This window comes from Oculina patagonica, chromosome 4, assembly GCF_052425735.1.
Source record: "Oculina patagonica isolate OP01 chromosome 4, crgOcupat, whole genome shotgun sequence".
Taxonomy (NCBI): Eukaryota; Metazoa; Cnidaria; class Anthozoa; order Scleractinia; family Oculinidae; genus Oculina; species Oculina patagonica.
Window position 1 is genome coordinate 4,905,910 of NC_135761.1, and position 27,867 is coordinate 4,933,776.

Sequence of the window (27,867 nt, forward strand, 5' to 3'; positions counted from 1 at the left end):
TTTACTGAGAGATGACCGTTGTCTGTGATGTTACAAGCCCTTAAAAGTTTAACTGAAGATAATGCGATTTTGTGTCCAAGTTTTCAGCTAGCACAGCGCACCAAATTAAATACTACTTATTAACCGAGAGTGAGGTCATTACAGGGGAATCTCAGACCGAGGCCTTGATGTATTGACCGAGCGATAGCGAGGTCAATACATCAAGGCCGAGGTCTGGGATTGCCCTGTAATGACCGAACGGACGAGGTTAATAAGTTATTTATTATATGGCCTTTTAGCGCTATTCTAAACTGAAATATCTAAAAAACACCGAGGTGAAACTCGCTCTCGCTCTCTGTGGCTCTCTTCGTCGCTCATACTAAAGAAGTATCGGTATGCTAATATTTTTCTTTCAGTTGTTGAAAAGATAGTTACATTTTGTCGGTATTTATTGTCGTTCTCGCAATTGCGCTAGTAGCTTTTACTCACAACTCAAAAAACCATGTAAAAACCGCCGAGCCGAGAAAATTTTTCATAATGCCCGGTCATTACAAGAAAATAATGCCCGCTCAGCAGCCAATCAGAGCGCGCGTACTATTGTAGCCATATAATAAATGATTATATAGCTTAGTGATAAATCGTAACTTCTTTTGTGTTCCCACTAGAACGAAATTTTCGATTTCAAAAACTGCTACAAGTTAATGGCTTCTAAGAGCGTAAAAATGTGAAATCTAAACTTTGAAACATGCTATCTTCATTTTGAGAAGGAAATTTAAAAATTCGCTCTAGCCAGAACACAATAGAGTACACCAAGTTTATGTTCCTCGCGAATCAACTCTTGAAATTCTATATCGGCGGAGAAAACTTGGACACAAAATTGAAGGTTTTGAGGCTTCCGAAGACCTTCCGAGTCAATGTTTACAACAACGTGTGATATATTCAAAGCTGTGAATCTATTTATGATAATTTCCTATGTTCCAGCGCACGTGGCACAAAGCTGAAAACAATAACTAGTAATTACTTGTACAAAAGAGTTCTCATGAATATTTCGTTTGTTCGTGCATACTCTTTAAATAAATACATACTAATGATTGCAAGGGTCCTGCGCGACCTTAAGTAGCATTTACTTCCAATTTAGTTTTCTGTACCTTCTTTGCACTTTATGCTATAATTAAACTACTGCATAGCTACAAAAGTAGTGATATAACTGAACATGACAGAATTTAATTTTTGAGCACAAAACAAGCACAGTGCAACATGCAGAAAAACAAATATACAATGTAAAACTTACAACTTGTCACTTTGGTCAAATGTGGAGTATACAGCAGAAAGGACAACAGCAACTAGATTTGGAAGGACACGAGGATGTGGACAGGCAGCACCTGGACTGTGAACACTGGCAATGACAAGTCAACATGGCTTACTTTTAGTATTTTATTTTATTTTCAAATGAAAGTCATTAGGAAATGATTGAGTTTGCTACAAGACATATGTCTGAAAAAATTGAATTGAAACATAACATAGACCCCACCTTTGAGGTACACAACACTTCACCATACATGTAGATATCCCCAAGGAGTATCCCTGGGGTTTAATGTTAAACCCTGGGATACTCCTTGAGGGTATCTATGGTGTGGTGCTGGGTACATGAAAGGTGGGGTCTATGTTGTGTTTCAATTTTACCCTTGGTACAATTGGAATTTTCCTTTGTTTTATAATAATTTATTATATTACCATACACCAGATGAAAGGAAAATACCAAATTAGGTAAAATTGAATCACATTTATCTAATCAGAGGATCCTTGGAGCCAGTGCAAACATTTCAGCTTCTTGATCCACATTGCACTTTTTAGAAGTTGCAAAATTGTGATTTGATGTTTATTTATTTATTACACTATACAAAGATTTCATTTCTTTTCACATGTGTATCTGAGCTTCATGGAAGGTATTTTTGACTTTACTAAGCAGGGAAGGGGTTGCATGTAAAATTACTTTCGTTATACAACTTCTGTCGACACAACTTTTTGTCTTCAGTGGACAACTTCAGTCAACATCTAGTTCACTCTAATATCTTATTCTTCCCGCTTGTGCACAAGAACAAGCTAATGAAAGTGGGGTCTAAGATGTGGAGGTCTTATTCTGAGGTGGCAAACATTAAAAGGGTACAACTATTGAAGAGGAGGGGCATATCTAGGGAATAAGAATCACTCACCTCTCAACAAAATCTCTGACAACATCTGCATCTTCGTCTTTGCAGAACAATGTATAAATATAATCTTGAACGAACATTCTGAGGTGTGGATATTTTCCAAAATCCTGAAGAGGACAAATGCTTTCAATCAGTAACCATTCACCCACTTTATAAGCTACTCATTATGTCAAAAATTTTGCACATCTCATGTACTAGTTTTGTAACAGGTTTCTAGTCAAACCAAGTCAAGGGTCACAAAATAAAACAGGGTTGCACAGGAAAATATTAGGTTTACAGTCATTCCCAACACGTACTGTCCTTGAACCAACCATTTCTCTGTATGGCACTCCTGCTTAGTAAGCAAGAACCTTGTACCAAGGCTGCAAATATTTTTTTTCACTTGAAAGGACATATGTCCTACTTAGACACCATCTTGGTTAGACAAAGCAAAATTGTGGTCGGACAGATTTTTATTCATCATTGCCATAAAATGATTTACGATCAAAAATTGTCCAGACATCATGTCCGACCACACTTGGGATTTTGTCGGACATGAGCAAATTTTGGTCGGCTATTGTCTGATGACCGACTGTTATTTGCAGCCCTGTTGTAATATAATTTAGGTGCAAAAAAACAAACAACTCACCATGTTGTGTTTAAGAATTCTGTGTACGGCAGGTAGGAAGACATCTAATACTTCATTATTATATAGTTGGCCCTTGCAGTGCTAAAGTAAAACAGGCAACAAAACAATGAGACATGAGACTTTCTCATATTTTAAATCCAAGTCTTAAGGCAGATTTCCACTGAAGCATAAATTATTTCACATAGTATTAATGGGCGAGAATTTAACCAGCTTAACAGACACCTCGCATCTGCAGAAGGAATTCAATGTGGTTCAACTTTTACTGCAGATCCAAGTCATCCATACATTTTTCTCTATTTTGTTTTATGCACGTAAAGCCAGTTAAATTCACTACATAACATAAAAGAATTACACGACAGAGGTTTAGAGTCATTTGTTACACCCAGCAGGCAATTTATCATAATCTTTTCTTAAAATAATAAAATATTAAAAACAAATCACAACACAGCATGAATCTAACAAGAGCCAACATAGCATGGTGGTTGACTTTACCTTGCTGAAGAAAGCACACACTTCAGGTGAGGGCTGAACATATTCCAGAACAGGTGCGAGTGTCTTAAAAAAGATACAAATAGGCATGAATAAAACAGGAAGAAAAACATAAACCCTCTACTGGGATGACTGTCTCCATTAAAGAGGTATAGATTCTATTCATGAATTCTAGTGTCTCTGAAATCAAGTGAACTGTCTAACTATTAAGTAAGCATAACCCAGCGGCCGTCTATTTGGCAAAATGTGCGATCTGACTGGCTACACAGGTGCCTTCTATCGATCGTTAGACAGCTCTAAGAGCACAAGCTCAGCTTTTAGCTAAATTTTTTGCAACAAATCCCTCGAAAAATCAACTCCAGCAGATCAGCCACTGGGTTATGCTAAAACAATTAGACGGCTTGCTCTCAGTTTCTACCGGCTGATAGTTGGCTCGGGCCTTCGCCCCTCACTAACTATCAGCCGATAGAAACCTCGAGCTTGCCGTCTATATCCCTCTATGGAGGGATCCCTACTAAGGGGACGTTAGACTATATAAATCATACTCACCACTATAATGCTTTCTTGTTCCTCGTCAGAAAATGAGATAAAATGCTGCAATTGAAAAATACATTTCCCACAGTTTATAAAATAGCACTCCTTTTAAATGATTCAAAATTATGACTATTATTTCCCCTCATTTTCAAGAGCTTTGACAATACAAAAACTAAACGTTTGTGCTACTGAACAAGCATAAACATCAAATCAAAACAAATGTTACAATGACAATATACAGTACGCACACATGAATATTGTATGTACACTTACATGTGCAAGGATATCTGAAACCATCTCCAAAGGAACAGTAAATATAACATCATCTTGTATTGGTGTTGTTAGTGAGAACAGAACCAGTTCCTGATAAAAAAAAAAAACACAAACCACTTATTACCCTGTACATTAAACAAAGATATCTAGGCAGCTTCACGGAGGACTTTTTTTGATTTTGACTTTTCGCTTTTAGGTTCGACTTTTCATTTTGACTTTTACTTTCAACGGCCTCTCTCGGACATGGTTCTAACCCAGGTGGTGAGTGCTGTCAAAACTACATTGTGTGTTTCCATCATTGTACCAATAATTTATTGGTCAAATAAAGATTGACTGTTTGATTGCTTGGTTGATTAACAAACTGAACAAACCAGAGAGTTGTCTGACATCTGGCCTGAAACATTTGTTTACTGTTGACGTACAGCTGTAGCCACACAGAGATCCAGGTCTTTTATTGGATGTTGCTCACATGAAAAACTTTGTTTGACTGAACTAAAACCAGTTACTTACTATAGACCTGTGAAGCGCTACGTCATAAGTTTCTCAGTGCAGATTGAAGCACAGATGTCTCCCTCGCAGGAGATGAATTAAGGAACAAACTGATTGACTAATCCAGCTAAGGCTAGGCAGCTGTTATAAAATATTTCAATGCATACCCTGAGCTCCTTTGTAAGGCCTTCAGGATCACTGGATTTTGATATAAGTCTTTTGTATCTTAACAGGTTAACCTGCAAACAACAGGAAATTAACACTTGGTTTAAGCCTGAAATACATGAACTATTGCTTGCAATGTAAATAAACAAACAAAAAAGGAAGCCTTGAGTCATGCGGCCCAAACTGCCAGAGCTTATCCTGGTTTCTGTAGCATTAAGCAGCTAGGAATATTTCTACTCCCCCATGAATGGGATACTAGTCCATTGCAGGGTACCGTATTACCGTAATCTGTATTTGAAAATAAACCCCTTAAACAATTATTAAAGGTTTAATATGCTTTAAAAATAATGTCTAATTATATAGCTGTCAAAAAATTAATAATGAATAAAAATCATTTCTTAGAAACATAGGGCTTGAAAAAACTCCTGGAATCAAAAAAACGCCGGCCCTGTCGGGCCAAGTTTGAAATAAACGCCAGGGGCGTTTAATCGAGAAAATATGGTACCCCCTCCCCCCCCCCCCCACCAGCATTATTTCCGCAGTACCCATTTATTCACCTGGGTTGAGAGAGACACTGTGAGAGTAAAGTGTCTTGCCCAAGAACACCAGACCAATCAATCCAGAGTCTGGCACACTAATCATTAGGCCAACGTGCCTCCAACAAACAAATAACTCAATAAATAAATAAATAAACTTGCCATGGCTCTTTAGGTAAAGTCTATGTCCGAGCCATGAGGCTCATACAGCCGGAGCTTATCCCGGTTTCCGTAGCATTTAGCGACTAGGAGTATTGCTACTCCCCCCTAGATGGGATGCTAGTCCATCGCAGGGTACCCCCCCCCCCACCAGCATTATTTCTGCAGTACCCATTTATTCACCTGGGTGGAAAGAGGCACTGTGAGAGTAAAGAGTCTTGCCCAAGAACACAACGCAGTGCCCCGGCCAGGCCTCAAACTCGAGCCGTTCGACTCGGAGTCGAGCGCGCTAACCATTAGGTCACCGCGCCTCCCGTCATGGCTCTTTACATAAAAAAATCCATACTTTCTTCTCTAAATAAGCAAGAGAGAACATACCTTCCATTTTAATGAATGAAGCCATTGATCTCTCAAATATGCATTGGACGCCTAAAAATGAAAAAAAAAACATTCAGCTTTTGATGTACAAATAACAAAGAACTGTTTCCCGTTTGCATACTTGAAACTGAGAGCCACTACCACAGCTCACCTGATTAACCAATTTCCTGCAGTACATTCAAACATTGTGAGATGTTATTTATATTTGACTTGTGTATTATTGGAATGTACTCTACTGAGTGTAGGTGGATCGTAATAAGCAGTACTTTCAAGTGCTACTCTTTGCTGTTCCACATCTTTGAGCAAGCGGTTAAAATTAACTCAGAGAATAATCCATCATTCATCCAGCCTCAATGTGCCAAGGGCCACAATGTCATATATTTTAGCCTCAAGAAATAATACTTAATCTGCAATATTAGGTTAAACACTATTGCAAGAAATAATAGAAATAAATACTTAATCTGCAATATTAGGTTATACACTATTGCTCAGGGCTTGAAAATGCAGTCTGGTCACCCAGGACATGCTCATTTGCCTGACGGGCAAGAGCACTAGGCAAGTCATCTGCTAACTAAATCATGTACTGAATAGTAAACTAAGACAAGCGTGCAGCAGCCCCAGTCAAGCAACATTCAAGAGCTGCTTGCCCAAAGGGAATTCAATATGTTGTAAACCCCAAAATAAATGTTAATTAAATAATGATGACACAATGTAATTTAATTATTTAAATGGTTAGTCTCCAGAAAAGAACATAACAACAACTGTAAGAAGGATTCACCTTTAGTAATACTGATCCATCTGCAATTGTTACTCTAATACAGAAGTGTTGGCCAGTATCCCATCTGTTCACAGTGTATGCATCCAGTATTTCTTGATAAGATAACGGACATTCCATAAACCCTACACACTAATGAAAAAAAAAATCACCTATTAACCTTATAATATTTCACATGAATAGAAATAACTGATAACTCACAAGAGCACCTTATTGAATAAGGGGATATTGAAGGTCTTGTGAATTTTTTGCAGGAAAGCTTGACTGTGGAAAATTGCAGGTCTGAACAAAGTTTGTTGGTATTAACTTTTACATGCTGCACACACATTGTATATGTAGCATGCTTCTCGTTCAATTTATTTTTATATGCATCTGTAGCATTTCAAACCATATCAAATGAGTTCACTGACAGTCCAGTCCTGCTTTACTTAGGAATCTGCACTTCATACTGACTTGTCGTTAGCAAAGGGGGGTCTTGGGGTACACGGTCACCCAAGAAAATTTTAAAATCTAGAATCTCTGAAACACGTTTTTAACATTTTTCATAACTTATTTCTTGCGGCAAATTAATATTGTTCTATACTGGGAGTTACTTTCCCAACTAAACGTATTTAGTTTTTTAATTTTACGTTAAAATCTGGACGAGGCAAGTGCCTCGTCTTGGCTCTTGCTTGCTACAGCGCTGTTAATATAGACACCTTATGAATGTAGTCACTTTGCATGGTCCCTATGGTGCCCATATTAACATGGTTTAACTGTAGTATTTCACTTTTGGTACAAGCTGCATGTGTACATAAAAAGATGAGTCAATAACTGATTCATCTTCAAGTGCAAAATGAAATACAGTCAAACCTTGTTACATTTCACAGTCCACATATTATTATTTACTGCTACCGTATTCTACAATGAAAATGCAATAGCTTCAGCTTCATTACTGAAATATCAATATTTTTAAACAAAGCCAGATTCTGTGACATAATTTATTTCACTTTCAGTCAAAATAGTGTGGTGCAAAATTTAACATGCCAACATGAAGAACTTAGCTTGTTTTCCTTCTCATGTTTAATTTAATCTGACTGAGAATATTTATTGTTATTGTTTAAATTTGTTTTGGGTTTGATTTTGATTTTATTTTCTCACAGACATTACCATAATTTTGAAACAAATAAAACTGAAAATAAACTGGTTTACAAAATTTCAACCAAAACCAAATTTAAACCACAACATAAACATATTACAACCTTTGCTTTTAAAGACCCTGCTGAGTTATCAAGAATAATCAATTGCTGGCATAGATTTCGGGAACCTCCAGAATTTCTAGAACAATTTGCATATTTTGTTTTTTTCAACAACATAATTAAAATAAACTATCATTCACTTGGCATTTGTTTATACCCTGTTTAATTTAAACCTTAAAGATTCGGTGATAATAATTCTAGGGATTTTTATGGGATAAAAAAATATATTATGTTATCGTGAAGTTATTGCACCCGAGCACACTGTATATTAACATAACAATTTGTAGATAACATGATTTATTATACTGAGGAAATAGATTGAAACAATAAAAATTTTAAATGCAATTTGAAAACACATCTGTCATTCATCAGCTGCCTTTTGTACAAAAAATCTCATTAGACAAAAAATCTAACTTTTTATGACTTTTTTTTTTAATTATTACAGCTTCAAGACCCCAAACATGGACTGATACTTGATTCAAAATAATTAATACAAAGCAAAGCAGATTTTCAAAACATTTTATTTTCATTTTTTGGACACAAACAAACCACCCTCTAGTAGATGAATGAATCAGATAAATCAAAATGCAAATTAGTCATGCTCAATTTTGGTGGATGTGGATTGCCGAAAGATCCTATGGACAATGAAAAAGAAAATTTCAATAAAAGTAATTTCAAAGGAGTCTGTTTTCACCATTAATTATTTTTTCTTTTAACATAAAAAAATCATGATCACTAAACCACATATATCTACACATTTACACACTGTAGCTTAAAGTACAAGGCTGGTATTAGCTAGCATACATGTAGGTTTATTTTTTCTCAAAATTAAATTTCTGTAAGAAGTAACATGTAGCGACCAACAGGTAGAAGCTTCTTTAGCATACCGTAATTATATGTGGGCCAACAGAGGTTTTAAGGTGTAGTTTTGAGCCAACTGTTGCATGAAAGTAAAACTCTAAAATAGCTACATTGCAGTAGGTTTTGTTCTTTGAAGATTACAAGAATTTACTCTCCTATGTGGATTTCAGACAAAGCCCTGGAATGCTTAGGAAAAAGCTCTGAGAGTATGAAAAGGCAACATACTACATGAAAGTGTAGTTTGAGACTGAGGGAAAGCTAAATAATTATTTTGACTCTTGTTTTGCACCTAAAGCTATTCGCAAGTCAACTGTTAAAATATAAATTTGTTACGTCGGACATTAGGAGAACACAACCTTATCCTGCCTGTTTGTCTGGTGGGGTGTTCACAAGCTGAACAAAATCCTTTTTTGCAAATTATGCCAGGTTTACAAGTTCTCTGCCCCCCGAAGTGATTTTTGCAGGGGATGCCTCAATTGTGTGCCATTACCCTCGGAATGATGTCTGCCCCAATCTGGTTGCAAACAAATAATTTTTACGGTGGTGTTATAAGGCATGAGGAATTTATGGATTGATAATTTATTTTCATGTGGAGAAAGAGTCCTGAGCTGGTGTTATTATCAAGTATGTATGTACAGTTGTATTAAACTAAGTGCCAGACAATATATGCCATTAACAGTTGTAGTAATATATCAAACACAAGCAACAGTGTTTCATCGGGAGATCCAAACACTGAGAAGAGAGTTGAAAATATGACCCGCAGCAGAGTATTTTTCATGAAATTTGAGGTGTTTGGATAGCCAATAAAACACTGTCTGGAGTGTTTGATATATCTTCTCAATTGAAACAAAAACTATGGAGTAAACCGAGAAATAAAATCATAAAAAATCTATACTTATTAAGACCAGGTATCCAAACCTCTTTCACGGTTATGATTTTCTTTGTTTTAACTTGATGAATTATTAATGAGTTTGAGAATGAAGAATGATCATCCTGCCTTCAACTGGACTCACATGCACTTATCTCAATGATATGATCAGGAGGAGAAACCAAAGAGAAAATTGTTTAAAATACTGCTCACAATAATAATTTTACATATACATGTACTAAGTGCAAAATTAAAGTCAGAAATACAGTAGTTACTTCAAACAATGTACATCTACGTATACAAGATAAAGGGCTTACAAGCCAGTAAAAAAATATAACCCAACAAAAATTGTCTAGTAAATAAATTTGTACATTGAAACATGATTTTAACAGCAGGTAAACTGTATATACAGAGAATGCCACAGTTGACATGTACACAGAGGATTACCGGTACATGTTTATTTAAATGTTTTCCCACCCCTTTGTCAATGGATTAATATGCAGACAGGATGGATTTGCTGTCTGGATAACAGAATTTACGACTGACTAATTAATTGAAAACATCTTCCCTTCAGTATAAACCATACCACATGTGGTTTTATTAGAATTAGAGCTTTAATGAAACCTTGTGTTTGTTCCAACAGCCTTTCGTTGTTGCAATTAAAACTTGGAGCTAACTTTGAGTCCGAAAATTAAAAAAATTAAGTTGTTAATAATTGATTTCCAATATAAAAAATATTTTCAGTTGTCTTGTATGTGCACAACATGAGCTTTTTTAAAACACAAAAAAAAAAATCCGACAAAAAGTCAAAGCACAAAAAAATGCATATTTCACTGTACTTGGTACGTCATAATGTCAAGCCATGGGGTACTCAAGAGGGTATAGGTAGCATAGAAATGAGACAGTTTGAGAAAAGGGAAAAAAGAATGAAAAGATAATGCTGGAACTGAAGCATGCAGAAAAAAATTCAGGGCATTTTTATGTATTTTTTTCCAGTTAGAGACTGAAACTCCACAATCAACCAATTTTAACTATGAAAAATAATTTCATCCCACACAAGAAAACAACATGAAGAAGGCCAAGACCACACACACAGCTTTAATCATTTTCAACTTATGTGGGTGGTTTTTACACACAAAAATCTTCAATAATATGGGCTTTATGATATTTCATGGTGCAGTATTTTGTTATCCAGTACATGGAAATGTTTGGTTGCAAAAACATTATCACAAAAAAAGTCATGAAAACATGTCAAGAAATGGTACAAATTATATTTGATGTACATGTAATGTATCAAACATGAGGGGCAGTGTTTCACTGGAATATCCAAACACCGAAGAGAGATTTGAAAATACGACGTGCAGCAGAGTTTTTTTTGACGAAATTCGAGGTGTTTGATGAAACACGGTCTCAAGTGTTTGATATATCTTCTCAATCAAAACAAAAACTATAGAGTTAATGGAGAAAAAAAATCATAAAAATCTATTCTAGATAATTAAGACCAAGTACCAAAACCTCCTTCACAGTTATGATTTACTTTGTTTTAACTTGATGAATTATTAATGGTTTGAGAAAGTTAAAGAACATTTCTAAGTCATGCCACAACCTGAAAAGCAACCAAATTGGTACACCAAAATCATATTTTTTTCTCTTTCAAATGGGAAAACTAGTCCTATTTTTTTGCAGAAATTTCCTGTTGTTACATAACACCAAATGAATATAACTCCCTGAAACTGGTAATTTCAAAAATGTCCTGGTTCACACCTCTTTAATTAAGATGCCTTCTTTTACCTACATTGACTACCAGCACTTAATTTAATTACAGTGGCAGCTTAATAAAACTGTCCAAGTGCATCCAAAAACTAATGAATAAACAAATACTGCAATATTTGGTCTGATAAAAGACAAAACTCACTTTAAAACAATAGCCTTGAGAAACTATTGTTGATTGAGCCAAGAATGTAAACACAAGAGTCGGTAGTGGTACTACTAACTAGCATTTCAGTGTATACGAGCTCATATACCATTGCCTGTTAACAAATCAAAACTCAGGAATCACAATATACCCTTGCTAGTTTTTAATAATAATTGATAGACCTCAAATAAGGAGCATTTTATCATTTAAAGCACGTTGTGGAATACAAGGCTTTGGCTTCTTTCTAATGATATTAAACACTTAAGCCATGGTATACATGTAATGCAATTGCTGAGTTTTGATTGGTTTACAGGCCATGGTATATTTAGTAAATGAATACTTCAGGCAGCTAGTATGAGGGAGGCGAAAGATTGTCGAAAAATTTCACAGTTGGACGAGAAGCGAAGCTTCCAGAGCAACTGTGAAATTTTGAGGACAATCTTAGGCAACCCAATATTCCAGCAAGCCGAAAAGGGGTTTATTTATTTTATAACCCTCAAATTAATTTCTACAACGCGCTTTATTGCCAGTTAACTTATAGGGAAAAAAACCTACGTAATAGACCTGGCGTAACTGTGGTTGAAACAAATGTAAGTTAATTGGTTTATCGGGCGATGGATATCAAATCGGACAGGGTATATTCGCTGATAACGGTCATCCAATTTTGTACCACCTGATGTGTTTTGTCCAATGAGCGCGCGCAAAAAAGCTCATATACCATGCACCACAAATATGGTAGCTGTTCGCCTTAGTGAGAACAGACGGAGGGGCTCAAATAAAGCAATTCTTTGGTTGTTTTTAATAAAACAATTATTCCACTCGTGCTTGTGGGATATGAGATACCGTAGTTATAGGCAACTTGGCGCTACACGCCTCATTGGTTATCTACCGCCTCATATCCAATGCGCTAATGGAATTATTGTTAAATATTTTATGATACAGTAGAACCCCGGTAACTCGAACTCGGATAACTCGACAACCCCGCTAACTCGACTAACTTCCATTTCCCTTTGCCCATTTTTTTTTTTTTTTGTTTTTTTTTTTTTTTTTTTTTAATATCACATATAACTGACTGGGGCTATGATCAACCACTGATTCGCTGTGAGTCATGTGACTAAGTGGTATATGCCGATAACACTCCTACATGTACACCTTTGTAATAAACTTACGATAAGTCCAAAAATTTTCAACTAGAACTTATTGTCTAGATTATAAACTTATAGTACAGTGTAAATGCATGTACAGTGGGATCCTGATATACTGAAGTGCCAAGTGGCTAACAAACTTATTTTTGTTTGTATTAACAGGAGTTCACTGTATATCGGGGGTCTTTCCACTCTTGGCACAAAGCTCTTTGAAACCTATAATTATATTAGCTCCTGTTGGCATGAAGCTCTTATTGCTTTCGAGGCTAGGGTCATTGTTCTGTTGTTTAACTATTGTTTTCTTAGCCAATCCTATTAAGCCTTCCAAGAAGCTTTGTCCTGCCCCCTTTTCCAAACATTTTCATATTTTAGGGGCATAATTATATCGTAATTTCATTATACTGGAATCTTTGTTGTAATGGGGTTCATTACTGCATGTTCCACTGTATAGTTCTCCAAACAAATTCAAACTTAAAAAAAATCCGTCGTGTATAAAACATTGTTAAGGAAATGGAAGATGTAATTATCTATATTTGTGTACAAATGGCAAAAGCTGGCAAAAAGAGTACAGCCTATACATATTGTATGTATTTGGAAAAACCTCCTAATCCATACATTACAGTAAAACTACCATAAAGCAATCTTCACAATGCCGATATCAGACTATATAAGACAACCTGAACAACAAGTTACACTTGCTCTCTTTTGCCAAACATTTGAGAGAACACTTGTAACTTGAGTGTAAAATTTATACAGTTGTTCGTCATACCAGTACTCTAAAATGATGTGCTCTTAAGTTCTACAGTTATGTATAATTTGGCAAGTCTCATAAAAGGTCTTAATTGTGTCCTGTATGTTTCATATATAAACTGTAGAAATATGCACTTTTACCATCATGCTGTTTTAAGAGCATTCTCTTGATAATGCATCAATATCACACTTAGATGTATGTAGTATCAATCACAATGGCAGTATTACAAGTTCTGATAAAGGGCTAATTCTTAAAGAAGCTGCTCTCAAAATTCACAGCTGCAGTTAATTCATCTAAAATACTGAATTCTGATTGGTGCAGAGAGAGGACATTTTTGCTAATTTTTGATAAAATTTCAAGTGCAAAAGCTACCCAAGGACCAATACAAAGCTACAAGTATCAAAGTTGACCTGAAAATTTCCCAAAGACTTTAGTCTAAAGAATGTCAAAGATAAACTGAAACTTAGGAAGATTTCTGCTGATGATCTTTGAAAGGACTTTTCAACAAAATAAGAAGGTTACAGACTTTCGATGATCACCCAATATAATGATCTCATTATATAAAAAAATAATAATTGCATGTTTCCTGGTGAAATAAGGATAGATATCACTATTGTTTTTCAGAGTTTGCAACATCCTAAAAAACATATGCTGTGATATAATATTAATTCTTCATTTCAATCAGCACCATACGGCAACCTATACTTATCAGTTTTAGTGATAACTAAATTCTTAGGCAAGTTCTCAAAGAAACACTACAAAATTAACACTATCTGCAATGAAATTCAACACTCTCTGGAGATCAGAGAAATCACAATGTATGCCTGTGATCTCTTGTGAGTCAACATCATGCATTTAATATTGTATCTAGAAGCAGCATAAAAATGGTAATAAAATGCAAGTATTCAATTTACATTTTAAATACATAAGACATGTGAAATTGAACACACCAATCCTTAGATCCAATAATAATGTCCAGCACTGAATATTACAAAGAATACTGTATCTTGGCTCAGTGGGCGAAATCTTATTGATTTAATAAAAACAACTCGAATGAAAGCAAATTCAAAAGAATCAATCAATAATGCTGGCATTAATCAGTACTGGCAGTAATTACATTTAGCAGTAATTCCAAAACAATCGAGGAACCAAGAAATACAACTACATTAATTGATAATCAACTTAAAATGAATACAATGAAACCTTGAAAACAAATATTGGTCAAATAACTAGTTTAAAACTAAAGAGGGCATGAGTCATGCCGGAACATGTCTTTAAAAAGTTGTTTCATTTTTTTGAAGTTAGTTATTTTTCTAGTGCTAACAAGGAAATATGGAAATATTGGTCACTGTTAATAATGTAGATCACATCTTATTTTTAATAGCAATAGTATTTAAATATTTAAACCCTGAAATAAATTAAACAGTGAAGATAGCATGTAAAAATCAACAATAAAATTAAACAATGTTACAGAGTTGCCATTACACCATTTTTACCATAATGATTTTCAACTGTCAGAAATAGTTCTTCAGCGAACAATTTGTGAGAGTTTATTCTGATGGTTTTGAGCCTTGAAAATGGTGTCACGATGACTATGAAATGTCACTTGATTTCATTGTTGATTCTTACATGCTTTAGCTTTACCGAACATTTGCTTACAAAGAAAAATAAAGTGTAAGTTATACAGTAATCTTACACTTTATTTTATCAAAATAAGCAAACAAAAAGCACATATTAATTCATTACACTACAGACCTGGCTCATGGAATGGAATGTATCTGCACCAATAAAAAAAACCCAAACAAAAAAGTCATACCAGTGAACAAGTAAATACCAGACAATACATACATCATAAATAAATAATTTCAGATAGGAAGGTTTGATATACATTGTAACAAGCACCTTCCATTTTACCCTGGACAAAATGTCAGCAAATCTTGATTGAAAATAACCTGTGATCACATGATGCTCTTTCCTTCAGAGCGCAAAACTTGGTAGAAAAGAAATGGCTTCCCCCAACTTTCCACAATCAGACTTATCCCACGCAGGACAAGAGAACACCTGATCGCAAGTAAGTAAGGCCAAAAAACAAACAGAACATGACAGGAGATAGGCCACTTTGATTGACTACCTACGCTGATCCAACCAAAATTTGCTGTTCGGTTTTGACAAACTGGTTCATTTATCAATGGGAGGGGAGGGGAGGGTGAACAGGGAAGGTGGTCTCTTGTTATAAACCGTTGATTAAAAAATACAAAAACAGACATGTCAGTTTATGTGGGGATTAAACTGAAACACCATTTCAGCAAATTTTGCTTCATTTTATTTTGAAAATGCCTGAATGATGAATGATACCATTCCATGGACATTAAATATGCAAACTGTTTGGATTACACTAGAATTATACGACATGGCTGCCTGCAGACATTATTAAACATGAACGAAACCACATTGTCCAGTTTAAAGACATTTTAATATAATATATCTTTGAAAGAAAAGGATAAATATTCTAGTTTAATATTGGAGTGTGGTCGATCAAAATGCACCAGTACCAAATAACTTAATGCATATTGAATCCATTTAAAAGGAAATGGACTAACCTAAACAAACTTCAGACCGAGTTCATACGGTGTAATGAATCTTTCCGTATATTTTAGGACGACAGTGGTGGTTAAAATTATGGGGCGCTTACATAACTCTCACGGCCTTAGATATCGAATTTTATACCGAACGTGGACGAACAAAGCTTTCTACTTCGCGCCACTTGATCAACTTGTATATATACGTAGCTTCACACAATTATAATATTGCCGCGAGACCACACCGGTGCTCTACAACAAGATACCTGCCGAAATTAATTCGAAATCGATCTCTCGATCGTTTTAGAAACCCTCAAAAAGGTCGCAAAATTTATTTTCGCGCGGCAAAGCGACAAATGCAGTTTTTACTTGTATTTTGCAATGTTCCAACGTAAAGGAAGTACTTTTATATCGTCAGGCGAATCTACGACCGCAATGCCAGATAGCTGAACGGAAAATAGATATCACGAAAAGCGAAGTCTACTGCCTTACTCTTAAGCTTTTTTACAATTTAAAAGAAAAAAGGAGCTCTTTGTCGGGCCTCCACAGTAAAACTAAAGCTAAGTGAAAACCCTTCACTTTCTTATACGAGGGCAATAACCTTTTCGGCTCATTTCATGGCTTATGCTTTGTCGCTCTGTAACCTTATAGGTCAAGCGAAATTTCAATATCTTGCATTCTTGTTAAATTTTCTAGCTCTGTGCTGGTTTTCACGACATAGCCATCACTTTGTAACGATTTCAGTTCGTTCGAGCCGATATTAAGATAAGAAAATGGCGGACGCCTGATTAGACAAGCTCGCACAAGCGGCTTTTTGTGATTAGTATTTTATTCGCAAAAAAAAATACAAACTCTACCGCTACTTCACTCACCGTGGCAGAATACATCTGGAAATCTCCCAAATAAACATGATGTGCTTCCCATCTCCTTAGGAACTTGGAACTTAACACTTTGCTGATTAAAGTTCGGCTATGGTTTAAGCGACAAACTTGAATGTCTCCTTCGTGAATAAGTTTGAATTTCGGTCCAGCGCCTGTACTGCATCTTTGTGGACGTTGTGGGCGCTGTGTTCCTCCGTTCGCTATCGCCACAGCCATGGCCGTATGAATTGCCAAGGCGTCCGACAGAAGGCCTACAGACTGGAAGAGAAGAAAACACCAAAACTTTTTATCCAAACGAACAGTTGTTGTTAGTCCATGTATTGAGTGTAAACATATCTGCGCGATTTGCAAGCCGCTCGAAGGAACTGGTCTTTTAGCCCGAATGACGTCACAGCCTACAAAATGATTGACGGCGAATAAGAAATTTGTGGCAATTTCATATATCGAGACGACTTCCCTAATTCATGCAGTATCTAAACCGAACTTTCGCACCACCTTGCATTAAACTTTCGCTAAACCAGGCATTAAGGATGGCAAAAACTAGCTGCTGTTTTCCGCGGACTTCATCTAACAATGTGCTTACGCAAATCCCAATTTAATATCGCCCGAATTTAAAACGAAAGAATGGGCGCCCTGAAAAGGCTGGCCGAAAAGGAAATATACTCATTTGAATATTTTAAAACTTTGACAATCAAAATACAAAGCTTGTGTCATGCCATTTAGGCAGACAAGCTGAGCGGGGTTTTTGATAGCAATAAAAGTGAGTTTAAATTGTTATTGTCGTAGAGCGAAATCGGTCGTAAACAGTTTTTTCTGTTGCGTAGTTTAAATTATCCGTGACACCGGACGGAAAAGATTCGTGGGAACACACTGAAAAAAAAAGATCCTTTAAAGGAATATCTTCCAAGTCAAGGCAGATAATTTATGCTTATTCGTATGGAGAGGAATCGAGATGAAGTTTCAACGACACTAGATGTATTTTAGAACACTTTGCCGCTTTGTTTGATTCCCAACTTACACGAACTGAAAAAAAAGTTGGAAACTTCAAGCCACCGCAAGGTGCACTTTCCGTATTATTAAATGCGACGGTTCCAATTATTTTTACGTGCGAAATAACAAATCGTGAAAGAAAAAGCGGCCTAACGACAAACAAGCACTAAATCTCAGTTTTGTCAGCTATAGCTCTTTCAAAGAAGAGCTTATCCAAACCAATACTTTTACAATAATAGGACAGCGAAGAAAGAGTAGCCGGTCTTATAGCAGCTGCACGAATTTCCACTCTCATTAAGATGCTTCTTTATCTTGTAGTAATTTGCATATGAGCTCCTCGGGAACAGATGGCAGTTTTCGGATTTTTTTCTTATAAAGCACATTATTTGTGTACAATACTTTTTTTCTTTTTCGTTATATTAGAGTCAATGGGCAGTAAAAGGCTAGAAGCTACCACGATACACCCCTTTCAAAAGGAATACATCGAACTAAATGTTACTTTCGGACGGTTTTATTACAGACTTGATTGATTTTATACAAACCATGCATGTCTTGTTATTAAAACGGACTCAGATTAGGTTCCCTATATGGCCTACGATTACGACACTCGTCTGTACTCAGCCGACCTGGACGATCACCCGGCCGAACTAAAAACGCAACTGTTTTAGACATCCGATCGGACAAATATTAGTATTAAATTGTGGGCATAAATAATCTAAAATTTTGCGATATGGTTTAAGAACACCGGACCCCTTTTAGCGAGAAAACCAGTTCGTTTTGCGTGATATTAGCAGAAACTTTTCTTCCGCAAACAATCGCCGGTCAGAAAATTAAACTGAATTGGTTTTCCTTAAAAGCAGTCTTTAAAGACAAAACTTTGAACGCATCGATTAATTTTTCGACTAGTTTTGGCGGCAAATTATCGAGTCTTTGCTAGAGGGTAAAAAGTGTTAACGGGAAAAATGGAAATTCGTCAAGAAAACCAGAGAATAAATCTGAATTTCAGTTTTACTTTCTAAACGTAACAGTTACTAAGATTATCGAACAACTCCCCGACGCGATACAGATCGAGAGTGTATTAAATACACTTGTTTCGGACTGATTTGCATGCACAACTGAACTCGCCCACGGCGGATTTGAAGGTGATGACGATTCCGAATTTAAGTCTCCAGTTAATAAGCGTAAAAATGAAGCCGACATGTCGGCGATGTAGACGCCACCATACGTAAGTTTTGCTCAGTTTCAGCACGCGGGAATCGAACATCTGCCGCCTGCTTGAAGACTGTCCTTTTTGGGTCGCCTAGCTGCACGCTGCTCTTAGCCTACCAGAATAAGAACTATAGTTCGGGCCTTTTCAACACATACGGCTACATGGGCATACCGGAGCGCCGTCCCACCTTTTTTGTTTTGTTTTTGTTTTTGTTTCTTTGTTTTTGCTACTATGTAGTGTAACCTGGCGCTGGACTATCTAATAAAGACTCAGTTTGCCAGCAGTGGTTATTAATTGTTGTGAAAATGGCGACCAACTAATTAATAAAACCGTTGTTTATGTTCGCGTCAATAAAGCTTGTTTTGGCTAAAACTGAAAAAACCTGTCCTAAACAAAAGATCGACATGAGATCCTGCATGTGATTTCACTTTCAGAACTTAACTTCAGCTAGTTAGCTACTGTACTGTACTATTCTACTGAATATGCAAGTTTCACAGGGGCACCCAACGGAATATTTCGTTAAAATATCTGTTCGGAAGACTATTTGAGATCTAGAATTTTCGGAACATTCATTGTAAATTTTTTGCTTGCCTGCCTTTCCTAGGATTTTCGAATATCTAAAAAATGGTATTATTGTTCATTTTTAACGGATTTTTTATTCTGAAAAGGTCACCTAGAATTTTCGGGAGCCTTTCTCTGGCTGGAATTTTCGAAAAGGTAAGTTTTGATCCCTATAACTTTCGGATCACTAGACTTTCAGCTAGGAAATCCGAACAGATAAAAAAATTTTAGGGGATAAAAATATGCCTATATCTACCGTTTAAATACTAAAATACGTTCAACGGTGCTATCTTTAAGTGGTTTTGAACTGACTATATTCTCGATGGGTGCCCCTGGTTTCAGATGCAGAAAGCACGAATCATCAGTGTTTCAGTTTTGTGTAAATGGAATACTGTAGCCGGAATCAGTGAAAAATGTAAACGTTTAATAATCGCCAGGCGGCAAGTTTTTGTAACCGGTCAAATAGTTAAACTGTCAACGAACAAGTGGTGGTAGCCTTTAGGTTCTCCGGCAGTGGGCTTACGTCTGAGCGTCAAACTGTCAACCGAATATTTCTTGTCATCCACTGGACAAAAAAAGGGCCCAAAGGATCGAACAGCGTCAAAGGTTCAAAAGATGGAACTGTTAACCGACACATGAGAGACACTTTTTGCATTGCGCTGGACAAAAAGAGGGCCACAAAGTACCAGTCAGCATCAAAGAGACCAGGAATGAGATTGTCAGGGGTCAAGCCGCATATGAAGGTCACCGACTTTTTGCCTTCAGCCGAAATAAAAAAAACTACCAGTTAGCCTCAAGGGTTCATTGACGGGTACTAAAGTGTCAATCGACATGCAAGTGCGAAACGATAAAAGGAGGACCACAAAAGATCAGTCAGCGGGCAAACTTAAGGTCCAGTGGACGAAACTGTCATCCAACATACCAGGTTATAATTTTTGCCATCCGACAAAAAAGGCCTCAAAGAACTTATGCGTCCTTTGTCCTGAATGACAATTACACCATCAAACGACAAATGGTTTATCGTTAACCGTCAAAAGAAGGTCCCAGCTGCCCTGTCGGCATGAGGGGTCCAGTGGATGAACTTACGGTTTACAATTGCTACCATCATCCATCAAAGGGAGCTAGGGTCTTTTTAAGAGTCAAGGGTGTAATGGATGAAAAACTCTGTCGCCATCATGATCGACCAACAAATTTATTCTGTCAGTCTTCAAAAGAGAGTCTCAGTAGAACTTGGTGTCAAAGAGTCAAAGGAAGAGCATTGTCAACCGACAAATGACGACTATCGTATGACTTCCATCAAAGGAGACGTCAAAGGATGATGTCCATTGATCTACGTAGTGAAGTGCCAAGAGATGCCGGGGAATAAACGCAAAAAGGGGGGGGGGGGGGGAACCCCCCCGGTTAGTTTTTGGAATATCAACCATCAAAAACCAATTCAACCTTTGGCCTGTCAAAAGTACATTTTCGTTTGCAACCATTAATTTATTTAGTGGCAGTTCTAGACTAAAAACAAATATGATTCTCTCTATCACGCAAGTGAAAATCAATTTAATAGTCACCGCTAATTTTTACTTTAACATGTTATAAGTTCACGTCAAGTCGAAATAAAGAGCCCACTTTATTCATAAGTGGCTGCAAAATTTCGGTTGGTTTTAATTTAGGACTGCGTATTACATATACATGCCATCTTGTGACATCCATTGGACGTTCCTTTTAAACTGGTACAAAAGCGAGTGCTTTTATTGCCTTGTCAGTTCCATTGAAAAAAACCCATTCGCGCACACCTGTCCGATTAGAGTGTTGACAAATGAGAGTAGATATCCAATCAGGTTGAAGCATTTTTGTTCAGTATTGACACGACTAATTGCTTAAAAGGAACTGTTTTTTTGAAATGCAAAAAGAACCACTTCAATTGGACACGCGTGTAAAATTGACCGAATGCGTGCGAAGCAGAATGATAAATGTGATTCGACTTCAGGACGACCAAACCGGAAAAACCAATCGGTATAAAACGTGACTAAAAAAATTGGAGATAAAGTTAAGCAGTAATTTTAGGCATAAAGGCATTCTCTTGTAACGGTTGATATCGTATCTATTGACACAGATTGTCTTAATGACCATATTTGATTGGAAATTCTGTTCGCGCTCACGCAAAGCAACTGAAGAAAACGTTTAAATTGACGTTTTAATACAAACTAGGAATTCAATACACATACAGGTGATCCAGAAATAGCCTCATATCAAGATTGATTTTCGTTTACAAATGTAATTAAATAGCCTACATTGAAGTATTAAGTAATTGAAACTGAATATTGCTTTTAGTCTATCAAAATATAGCACCACACGGAAACGCATAGCACGTAATAGTGTTTTCAAAATTTTCAATGCCTATCAAAAAAGAGTAAAGAGCCCATCATAAGTAGACATACCCTTTTTCAGATGATGTTTTGATGTTAATTAATATATTGTTTTCCTCCCCTGCTTCCGTAGAAGCATTTTAAGGCAGCATAATTTAGCTTCAAGAAGCTTTGCTGTGTTCACATACTAGCAACTGAAGCTCATGTTGGTCACATTCAGGATTAAATGTATTAATAACTATGTAAATATCGCTCCAAGTATTAATCATTTTTTGCGTTGCCTTTACGTGACTTTGACCCAAGCTGTAAAACAGTCTGATTCAACAAAATCCGATCTAGCAAGGTCAGTCTGTTTCCGAGCCACTTACTTAGCTTTCTGTTGCTCTGATGAAGCGATCATGGAAATCGTTGCGTTGCTTACACCAGTTGAACCAATTTGTGCAATGAGTTGTGAGAGGCAGTGTTTACGAGTGTTTTATCCAAGGACGAAATGGGCCATGAATGGACCCAATGATAAGGACTGTTTTTATCACGAAACAACTGCATGGGTGTAGGGACAACACTGATCTTTCAACGACGAAATCAACTTGTGCCAACTGACAACTTATTCATCGCGATCGGAGATCAAAGTTCGCTTTACTATCACTGAGTACCTCCATGCCATCTCATCATCATCGGTCCTTTTCGCACCATTGGAAGCATAAGACCTCTACTGTCTCTCTCCAGCGGGCGCGGTCTTTTGCCACCTTCCGACGTGATCTCAATCCAGGTCAGGTAAGGGAGTCGCAGAGTCGTTCCTCAATACATTCCAACAACATCATCCTAGCAAGGCTCGAAAAGAGAGGATTTCGGCTCACAAACTCCCTGGAGGTTTTGGTCAGCAAGCGTCTTGTACCATCCATGGAATGGTCCTCCCTCTGGCGACCCACCATATCCCACTGCAATGTTCCTGTTTCGGTTTCTGTAACAACATATTGAGTCTGAGGTCGTGACTAGTTCCTCCATGAAGTCCACTTCCAATCTTGACTCGCATAACTGAAAAAACTAACAGCTACTAAGAATGATCAAGAAAAACAAAGTTTATCCCCAAGGGAAGATTAACGGCTTTGCCGAAATAACAAGAGAGTGGTGAGGCATTATGCTTCCCTCCACCAGCAAGGTTTGGAGCAAAACCCTCATAAATAGTCGCATCACATAACTGCTGTTATAAAAGTTCCCTTGCAAGACGTACGGAAAGACACTGAGATTTTTTTGAGGTAAGATGAGGCTCAGACTACGTATATTTATAATGAGAAATCCATTTGGGCAATAAGTAGTGTGGCAAAGGCAAATTCCACATTTATTGCATGTAGTTGTTTTTAGAAAAGACTTTTTATAGTCAGAGGATAGTCTGATTCTCATTCTGAGAGAATGTTCTGAAATTCTTCAGATTTCGAATTCAGCTACCCTGTCCAAAGTTTCTTAACTGACCAGAAATGGCTCTTCTCTCTTTGTTAGCTGGTGATTTTAATGCTCTTCAACCAATCCCGACAGTTGATCAGTGAAAAGGCCTGCATGTGGTCGATGTTCCACACTAGACGAACCAGATGACGCCGAGAAAAAACGCTTCAGTCTTTCCCACACCCATCGCTGCATACGTGCATGAAAAGACAACTAAACTGGGCTCTTGTGAGAAACAAGCAGGCTTGAAGGTCAACAGAAAAAAATCGCTTGTGATATCCATCGGTATCATCAGACAACCCAGTTCCAGTCGAGGTGGAGGACCTACCTGAAGGACCTGAATAAAGGGCCTACCTTGACATTATATTACTGTTGGCAGTGCCATCTTTGCAGCAAGAGGTGTCTGCCTTGACAAGCTTTGTCCAGTGTGGCAATCTGGCAAATATCTACAGTCAGAGATGGAAGAGGTTTGAAGATCAGCAGAAAAGAACGCTTGTGGTATCCATCGGTTCTATCAGGACAACCCAGTTCCAGTCGTGGTGGAACAGCATTATCGTCGCAATAACTAAAACACCTACCTGTACTTTTCTGTAGGCAGTGCCATCTTTGCATGCAGGTCGTAAGACAACAACGTCTTTATTTGTACTCTTTCTTGCCTTAACAAAGATCGTTTCCCAAAATATATTTAAGAAGTAGGACCTATTAGGAGATACTGATCAAAACACCAGATAAACAAAGGAAGAGGTGTCTTTCTGTGGCAATCTATGGCAATCTGTGGCAATCTATGGCAATCTGGCAAATATCTACAGCAGAGATGGAAAAGGCTTGAAGATCAGCAGAAAAGATCGCTTGTGATATCCATCGGTTCCATCAAGACAACCCAGTTCTAGGCGAGGTGGAACAACATAACCGTCGATCGTGGCTTCGCGATGACTGAAATATATATACCTACGTGATCAAAATAACAGATAAACAAAGCAAGAGGTGTCCATCTTAAAGAGCTATCTCCAGCGTGCCAATCTGGCAAATACATACAGCGGAGATAACAAATAAAACAAACACTGTGCAAGAGTTATGTGCTGCCAGTTCGTTTTTGTATGGATTGCAATGTTGGCATCTCACCATGAGAGATCAAATAAAGTTGGCTGCCTTGAGAGGAATGCTCAAGAGGTATAGTCCTGCTCGTAGGAACCGGTCTTGAATAGAGAGCGGTTTCGAACCACTTACACTGTGGACGACATAATGGATGGTGACCACTCCGTGCTTAGCCAAAGGCAGGTAGAAGTGGTTTGGTTACAATTAAATTCCTTCTAAGGGACAATTTTCAGATTATTTTAGTAGTCTTGCAGTGGACAGAAAGAAAGAGAAAAAGAGGAAGACCGAGGATCAACTGGAGAAGAATTCGAATTGCAAGGAGACGGTGCTGCGAAAAAACTAATCAAAGACGTTTCGTTGCCACGTCGTGTGCCAGGGCGTAATCACTAATAAGCTGTGCCATTTTTATCTCATACTTGTTCAAGAGCTCCCACCTCAAAAATAGCGGATCGAACAGCTCTTCCTTCTCATTGAACCTCCAATTAGTCAATGCCAATATCTCAGTGGTAATTCCATCGTTTTTCGAAGTTGACAATCTCTAAAAGACACTTGTGTTCTTCTTGATGGACTCTCAGGTGTGGGAGCCATTTGTGTACGGAAAATACGCTTTTACCTTAGCGGAGAGGTATCTTTTGGCTATATCTGAAGCATTTGCCAAGAAGCCTTATAGCTTTCTTCATTTCAGCTATTTGCTAACGCCCATGCACTTTCAACGTGTAAGCACGATTGACTACTAATTCCTAGGTTTGTCTATAATCAAGCTCCCAGTGCCAAAAGTTCATATTGCGCCGCATATCTTATAAGTTATTAGACTATAGTTCAGCCATTTCAGCATCTAGCGACTGGCTCTGAGGCCGATCAATGATTTAATAGCAAAACGTGGACAAGTCAGTTCCCAACAAGCTAACTCTCGACCGATGTATATTTTCCCCTGTTTAACATCAATAAACAAAAAGCATAATAAAAGGCATAAGCCTAAGCATATTGGCCTATTTGGCATTGATATGTGTAAGGAATTGAAACGCATATAACAATTAGCTCCAAGGTTAAGAAGTCATGTTCCAAGTAACATTGTACAAAGGGTCAGGCTTAAGGGTTGCATTTATCAGCGATTAATAACCTCTTCATGCTAGCTTTCTATCTTTTTTCGACAGTATACCTGTATTGTATTTTGACATTTCTGCTCGATCGATCAACTAGAAACGATGCTCTACTCAACAAACAATTTGCAGCATGCTCTAAATCCCTTCTAGACAAATATGACAAACTTGGCAGGACTTCATTAAAAACATAGATTGCAAATTTAGGCATGATTCTCCCACCCTCGTGTGTAAAGCAAGGGACTGATGTCAAATAGATGTTGTCAAGTCACGATCTGCATGGCCAGTCGCGCGCTGCTTTCACTTTAGATACTGAACGTAACAGAAAGCTCCTCAAAGCTAAAGCGCGGAAAATCAGAACAAAACATGGAGTCAAGCTACTTGAAGTAAAGAAAAGGAGAATTGTGGATCATTACCTGCTCAATTTTGAACGTTCGTCTTCGGAAATCGGTCTCTACATTTGCAAACTGAATACACACGTCTTCATTCAATGAAAACGTTATATCTATTCCGGCGGCACTTGTTCCAAATTAATTTGCTTACGCAAATTTCAAGTACTATCACAAGATGTTTTTTTGGCTTTCCCGCAACAAAATTAACTTGGTGTTCAAAATAGTTTGGCACAAACAGAAAAATTTTCTTGGCTGTTGTCCATCGTCCATCGTCCATCGTTTCCAACCGGTCCAGTCAGTATGTTGCAGAGCCTTGTTTAGTTTCCTTCTACTATCCAATCAAGTTCAAGTATCACTAACCTTTAGTTGTGACGAATCTAAGCCCTCTTATCCGTGCGATCGACAAAAATAAGACTAGTTGTCCCTGATTTTAATCAGTCACAACCAAAAATTAAATGAGGTTTCTGTCCTGTCTGGGCAGAACTAACTTAAAATACGAGGTAACTTATGAGCTGTTTCGTCGCGATTCCTAAAATTGAATTTGGCCTGCTGAGTCACGTTCCATACATCAAAACATGCAGCCCATTGATACTAGCACCTCTAAATAGTACAGTAAGTTGAGCTGATATTTTCGAACGTTTTTGGCTGATCGAGATTACTACGTCATTTGTATGTTATGCACGCTCTGTACCCGGTATTTTTGGTTGTAGATCGACATAGACTTTAAGTCAGTGTTTTCTATGACTGCGCCGAAGCAGTGAAACGTCAGGAGTAAACTAGCGGTGGTCGTCCTAAACTTTATGAAATGGAAATATGAAGCCTAAATTGAAATTAAAACAACAAGGAAATAGTATTTCCAGGGAAGACATACCCGTTAATTGACGCTTTGTAAAACACCGAGAGATTAAGCTACTTAAATAAACATGCAGGTCGATGTTGCAGTATTAGAGAAACAGAGCAACGTAAAATATTGACTGCGGTCGTGAGAAATATAAGATATAAAAAGGGTCATGTAATATGGAAGCGTTTCCTTTCCACGTCAAAGACCTTTTAATACAATATTTCCTGTCACGTACGGTTCCATCAATATTTGTTCAAGAATATAAACGTCTGGCACGAAAAAAATAATTAATTGCTCGTTAATCTGTTAAATTAGAACTTTTTATCTGTGACAAGATGAAGGTTTACACTCAAATTCTTAATTCCGAATAAGCTTCTCCACACTTCGCCTCCATATTGGCTCAACAACAAAACGAGTTCCCGGGAGTCCTTGAAAAACTTGGCTACTACGGTTGACCAACTGCAAATATTGGAAGGTGCATGTGTTCTATCGAGAAACATCATGATTAAGCCCGATCTAAAAAGACCTGAGAAATAATCGAGAAACATCAAGCCATAGCCACTGAAAGACCTAAAAAAATTGTACCAGTGGTCCGGTCTCCGCGAAACAAGAGGCCCTGCCAGGGGGGGTTCCCGTGTCGCTTGTCTAAACTTTAAAAATGTGCCGTTTCGCTGTTTTATCGCTCTTTATGTCGCTGTCGGTAATTAAATTGAAGGAAAATTGCTTGTCCTTGTCGGAATTTAAGTTTTTCCAAAAGAGTTGTCGTTTGTCGCGATTTTATTAGTATGCTGTCGCTACTTTTTGGGCCATGTCGCTTGTCGGAATTTACCCTGGCAGGGCCTCAAACAAGGCCTTAACGAAATATTTAAATGCAATTATATGGAAGTTTAATAGGTCGCTCGCGCCCACTGAACTGAACTTGACACTTGCCGAACCATTCTTCATTGATTTGTGGCATAGTTAGTGGGTAACGTTTTCGTGGCTTTCTCGTTGAACCACGGCGCGCAAACATCACACTTTCAAGTACA

The 27,867-nt window shown here is 37.4% G+C and overlaps 1 protein-coding gene across 1 annotated transcript in view; it reads right to left on the reverse strand.

Annotated features, from left to right (window-relative positions):
- LOC144651348 (C-Maf-inducing protein-like) overlaps positions 1 to 27,867 on the reverse strand; it is a 45,504-nt gene that overhangs the window by 10,142 nt on the left and 7,495 nt on the right. The window contains exons 2-11 of the mRNA XM_078511294.1: positions 16,845 to 17,111; positions 6,619 to 6,747; positions 5,841 to 5,891; positions 4,770 to 4,841; positions 4,114 to 4,203; positions 3,856 to 3,900; positions 3,310 to 3,372; positions 2,818 to 2,898; positions 2,193 to 2,296; positions 1,271 to 1,375 (exon numbers count right to left, since the gene is read on the reverse strand). Coding sequence (XP_078367420.1) covers positions 1,271 to 1,375; positions 2,193 to 2,296; positions 2,818 to 2,898; positions 3,310 to 3,372; positions 3,856 to 3,900; positions 4,114 to 4,203; positions 4,770 to 4,841; positions 5,841 to 5,891; positions 6,619 to 6,747; positions 16,845 to 17,111 — 1,007 coding nt within the window. The remainder of the gene's footprint in view (positions 1 to 1,270; positions 1,376 to 2,192; positions 2,297 to 2,817; positions 2,899 to 3,309; positions 3,373 to 3,855; positions 3,901 to 4,113; positions 4,204 to 4,769; positions 4,842 to 5,840; positions 5,892 to 6,618; positions 6,748 to 16,844; positions 17,112 to 27,867) is intronic.